Genomic DNA, 6,000 nt, shown 5'->3' with positions numbered 1-6,000 from the left:
GCGTGTGTGCGTAAGTGTCTTCGTGCTTGTGTGTGCATGTGTGTTTATGCGTGTGTGTGCATGCTTATGAGTGCAGTGACTAGAAAAGGCCTTTAGTCTCATGAGCTACTGGGAAAGATCTCGTGATGATGATGATTAGTTATTTGTGTTTTGATTTATTGATTATATATTTCCATATGAATTACTTTATTGTTTAGGGTTTCAGTAAAACAACGTTGACTTTCCTCTGATGTGATTAGATTCAATTTGCATCCATAATGCATTCATACATTCTCTTGTAGATCACTAACATCATTGTATAATCACTCTCTCTCTCTCTCTCTCTCTCTCTCTCTCTCCAGAGTCTGTGAGGTTGGTGGATGGTCCTAGTGTGTGTTCAGGCAGAGTGGAGGTGAAGTCTAATGAGTCATGGGCCTCAGTGTGTGAAGGTGACTTTGACCAGCAGGATGCAGAGGTGGTCTGTAGGGAGCTTGGTTGCGGAGCTTCTTCGGCCCTCAAGGGGGCGCTCTATGGAGAAGTCAAGGCTCCAATGTGGGCCAAAGAGTTCCAGTGTGAAGGCACTGAGTCAGCTCTCCGGAACTGTGGAGCCTCAAACTCATCCAGAAACACCTCCTCATCGGACAAGTCTGTTGAACTAACCTGCTCAGGTAAAAGACACCTTTTAATTTGGATAATCATTTTATAATGAGAGTAATAACATGTTTTTTTCCCCTTGCATGTTAATCCCACCCCCCCACTTGATAGTGGGTGCAGCAGATTAACTCAACAACGGCACCGCTCACTTCACACTGGGGTGTGATTTTATTTTTGATGCCCAGCTTTGTGGATCTGTGTGAACACAAACATTGGCTGATGATTGGCTGATCACCCCATAGTGATGATTGGCTGAGCAAAGTACATATTGAAGATACAAGTGAGGGCAGACGCCAAAAGTGATTGGCCAGAATTACATTTGTGATGATTTGATTGGCTAAGCACAGAATGTGATGTGTGATGGTGCATGATGATAAGAGCACCCTTTCGTGTGAAGTGAGGACGCCACAAGTGATTAGCCTTGAGGATTAGCCTTGAGGACTTGAGATAAAAAGGACTTCAGGACAGAAAAGTTAAGATAGAAATTGTGAATGGCCAGAATGAGATGATGTATGAAGATAAGAGTGCCCCTCACTTCACATGGTTGTGATTTATTTATTTATTTAATTTTTGTATTTGTTTGTTTGTTTATTGCGTTTACTCTCTTGTCTCTACAGAGTCTGATGATGTCAGGTTGGTGAGAGGAACCAGTAACTGTGCTGGTATACTGGAGATGAAACACCAGAGAGAGTGGAGACCAGTGGACGGTTGGTCTGACTGGAACCTGCAGTCCTCATCTGTAGTGTGTCGACACCTTGGCTGTGGCTCTGCCATTTCAACAGAGAGGAGTTCTGGTGTTACACATCAACCTGCATGGAGGATAACACCTCACTGTGTTGGGTCTTCTCTGAGTGACTGTGGAAATAAGATGTCTTCCCACTCCTTGTACGTACTGGAGGTGAACTGTTCAGGTAACAAACTACTACTTCAACGACAGTAATGTCTGACAAAGCCACGGGAAACACTGGCCCTGATCAATTATTAAACCATTCGGAGCCATTATTTACCGTTTGTGAAAATAACATGTGTGGAATGTTCTGATGGGGCATTATGCCTTACTATACTATTATGCTACAGTATGTAACATTCATCTTGCATATAATGTCTCTGGGCTTGTTATTGCTTTCATTTTTCTTGTTTTATTATGCCTTTATCGTCAGTGACTTGAAATGTCTCTCTCTCTCTCTCTCTCTCTCTCTCTCTCCAGAGTCTGTGAGGTTGGTGAATGGTCCTAGTTTGTGTTCAGGCAGAGTGGAGGTGAAGTCTAATGAGTCTTGGGTCTCAGTGTGTGAAGGTGACTTTGACCAGCAGGATGCAGAGGTGGTCTGTAGGCAGCTAGGATGTGGGCCTCCTTCAGTCCTCCAGGGGGCGCTCTATGGAGAAGCCAATGTTTCAATGTGGACCAAAGAGTTCCAGTGTAAAGGCAACGAGTCTGTTCTCCTGGACTGTGGAACTTCAGACTCAACTAGAAACACAAGCTCACCTTACAAGTCTGTTGGACTCACCTGCTCAGGTAAAAGACAGGCTAAATATTTGGTTTGGAACTTTGGATTATTATTTCATGAATAAATAAATATGAATCTTTACTGTTTACTCTCTGGTCTCTGTACAGAGTCTGACAATGTCAGGTTGGTGAGGGGAACCAGTAAGTGTATTGGAATACTGGAGATGAAACACCAGGGAGAGTGGAGACCAGTGGATGGTCGGTCTGACTGGAACCTGAAGTCATCATCTGTAGTGTGTCGACAGCTGGAGTGTGGCTCTGCTGTATCAAGAGAAAGGACTTCTGCTTCTACACATGAACCTGTATGGTGGATTTCAGCTTCCTGTGTTGGGTCTGAGTCTTCACTGAGGGAGTGTGGAACAAAGAAGTCTGGCAATTCCACTGCCAGACTGGAGATTATCTGTTCAGGTAAAACAATGACTTCAACAATGACACATTTACATTATCTCATCTATCTGTCAGTACAATATCTTATAATTAAACTGGTCATACAGTCAAATCTACTGTATTGAGGCGGCGGTGGCTCAGGGGTAGTTTCTGGATGGTAACCGCAAGGTTGCCTGTTCGAACCCCGGCTCCCCCAGAGTTGGTGTCGAAGTGTCCTTGAGCAAGACACTGAACCCCTAATTGCTCCCGATGTGCTGGCTAGTGCCTTGCATGGTTTCTGCCGCCATCGGTATATGAATGGGTGTATGAATGTGTGTGTGAATGGGTGAATTGATGCACAATCTATGTAAAGCGCCTTGGATAAAGGCGCTATATAAATGCACCATTTACCATTTATTACCAATTTCAGCCAATCGCCTCTGTCTTGTTCCAGATCTGCTGTTTAAGCCTATCATCACCTTTGTAAGCTCCATTTCTGAAAGCCAGCAGCAGGAGCTGCATGTGATCAGCTGCTCCACCAACACAACATCACTGGATACAACACAAGACACAACACCACTGGATACAACACAACACACACCACTGGATACAACACAACACACACCACTGGATACAACACAACACACACCTCTGGATATGACACAACACACATCTCTGGATACGACACAACACACATCACTGGCTACGACACAACACACATCACTGGCTACAACACAACACACATCTCTGGATACGACACAACACACATCTCTGGATACGACACAACACACATCTCTGGATACGACACAACACACAACACTGGATACGACACAACACACATCACTGGATACGACACAACACACATCACTGGATACAACACAAGACACAACACCACTGGATACAACACAACACACAACACCACTGGATACAACACAACACACATCACTGGATACGACACAACACACATCACTGGATACAGCACAACTCACAACATCAGTGCAAACCTTAGTACACTCCATTTCTGGAAGCCAGCAGCAGGTGGTGGAGGGTTTCAGCTTCAGTATCAGATGCTCCATCCTGCCACAGTACCCAGGAGGCTTCTTCTACCTCACCTTCACTGGATCCAACACCACGCGCAACTACACCCAGTCAGCTGTCAATCACTCTGTATCCAACACAACACACAACATCACTGCATCCAACACAACATCACTGGATACAACACAACACACAACGCCACTGGATACAACACGACACACAACACCACTAGATACAACACAACAGACAACACCACTGTATTCAACACAACAGACATCTCTGGATACAACACAACACACAACGCCACTAGATACAACACAACAGACAACACCACTGTATTCAACACAACAGACATCTCTGGATACAACACAACACACAACGCCACTAAATACAACACAACACACAACACCACTAGACATAACACAACACACAGCATCACTGGACACAACACAACAAACAACATCTCTGGATGCAACACAACACACAGCGTCACTGAATGCAACACACAACATCTCTGGATGCAGCGGAACTCAGAACCATACCCAGACAGCTGTCAATCACTCTGCCACATTCCTGTTTCCTGCAGCAAACCACACCCACCAGGGAAGTTACATCTGTGTTTATCACATCCACGTTTTCTCTCACAACTTCTCCTCTAAGAGCGAGGTCCTCTCTATCACTGTCACAGGTAACACGAAATGTGGTCTTTTCAAGTCACAATTTGAAACTCAAGCAAGCAATCTTTACGCTGTTCTTTTGCATGATGTTTGATGTTCTAACATATTTAACATATTTCCCTCACAGCTTCTCATCTGACATCTAACGTTCTCACATGTACAGTCATGGTGCTGCTGCTCTCGATCCTGATAATTGCTGTCCTCTATCGTCTCTGGAAGGTAATCATACTTCTTTATTCAACATAACACTGCAATGTAAATGTCAGACGTTTTTAATTTAAGAGAGCCGGTTTATTAAAGCCGGGCACTGCTGTGTTTCTCCAGGTCATCAGAAGGCGGCGTGCGGGAGCGCAGGACATTGGCGTGGTTTATTATAATGTAAGACGGGAGAGCGTAGAGATAGTTTATTATAACGAATTTGCTCGTTCCGACGTTGAAGCCGGACTGAGTGAAGAGGCAGAATACCACCAGTATGATGATGTGGGTGTACGAGGAGGTGCTGACGCTGCACCCGGTGAGGAGACAGAATACCACCAGTATGATGATGTGGGTGTACGAGGAGGTGCCGAAGCTGCACCCTGTGAGGAGACAGAATACCACCAGTATGATGATGTGGGTGTACGAGGAGGTGCCGAAGCTGCACCCAGTGAGGAGACAGAATACCACCAGTATGATGATGTGGGTGTACGAGGAGGTGCCGAAGCTGCACCCAGTGAGGAGACAGAATACCACCAGTATGATGATGTGGGTGTAGGAGGAGGTGCCGAAGCTGCACCCTGTGAGGAGACAGAATACCACCAGTATGATGATGTGGGTGTACGAGGAGGTGCCGAAGCTGCACCCAGTGAGGAGACGGAATACCACCAGTATGATGATGTGGGCGTACGAGGAGGTGCTGATGGGGCAGTAAGAGGCAGGAGACCTCCTGTGTACGAGGTGGATCTCTAAAGGGTTTCGAGAGAGCACCACAGTAAAGGTCACAGATACAGGGCACAGAATAAAGTATATACATAATACAATCTGAATCATCCCGCCTGGTGCAGAACAGGAGACACCATCATTAATATTAAAGTATACCTAGATGTATAATCCCTTCCAGTGACATCATTGTTTGATTTTTTTGATTATAAATATATATTTATAAATATGTATTTTTTTTATTTGATTTTTGTCATTGTGAGAACGATGGCTTCCATTATATCATGGTAACTTTTAGGGAATAGAAAGCCTGCAGTTTCTATTAGCTTGGATTCCCCATCAATTGTCACTGGTGGACGGGTTTCTGAACTGCCCACAGCCCTCCTATGAGACACATACTGGTTTCTGAACTGCCCACAGCCCTCCTATGAGACACAGACTGGTTTCTGAACTGCCCACAGCCCTCCTATGAGACACAGACCAAGTAGGGAAAATAATTGACCCCCTCCCTCAAAATAATTATGCAGCTCACCTGCATCTTTTAAAACAGGCCTAAAAATCCACCTTTCAGCAGGCCGGAGGGACAGGAAAGGATCACTTCTCCCTTAAACACTCCACTCTGTACATATATGTTTTATTTTTGTTTCTGATTATATTGAATTTTGTTGTTATTTTTCATGTCATGTCTATGAATTGATAGGGCCTGAAATCTAAACAAAACCGCAAAGGACTTTTGTTTTGATGCTATCCCTTTGAGACTGGGCCCTAGTCTTGCGCCACCTATTTACTATTTTGAAAATCATTTTAAAATAGTTCAACTAGCCAATCTACATCTACACGTTGTGAGCTTGTAGATCAACTATT

The 6,000-nt window shown here is 44.5% G+C and overlaps 1 protein-coding gene across 2 annotated transcripts; it reads left to right on the top strand.

The window, feature by feature from the left end:
• Positions 1–1,975: 1,975 nt before the first annotated feature.
• Positions 1,976–4,647, top strand: LOC306940109 (uncharacterized protein). Of its 2 annotated transcripts, XR_013791974.1 has the most exons (5): positions 1,976–2,146; positions 2,246–2,545; positions 2,958–4,229; positions 4,346–4,437; positions 4,543–4,647. XR_013791974.1 is itself a non-coding variant. In XM_079525090.1 (4 exons), exons 1-3 carry the CDS (start codon positions 2,029–2,031, stop codon positions 4,310–4,312), a joined length of 1,773 nt encoding a protein of 590 aa, XP_079381216.1. In that variant the 5' UTR covers positions 1,976–2,028; the 3' UTR covers positions 4,313–4,437; positions 4,543–4,647. The 2 variants fall into 2 exon arrangements, 1 of the variants encoding a protein (XP_079381216.1); XM_079525090.1 differs by having other exon boundaries at positions 2,958–4,437.
• Positions 4,648–6,000: the final 1,353 nt, after the last annotated feature.

This window comes from Electrona antarctica (genome assembly GCF_951216825.1).
Source record: "Electrona antarctica genome assembly, chromosome: 16".
Classification (NCBI taxonomy): domain Eukaryota; kingdom Metazoa; phylum Chordata; class Actinopteri; order Myctophiformes; family Myctophidae; genus Electrona; species Electrona antarctica.
The sequence above is the reverse complement of the archived record's forward strand: the minus strand, read 5'-3'. Positions and strand labels throughout refer to the sequence as shown.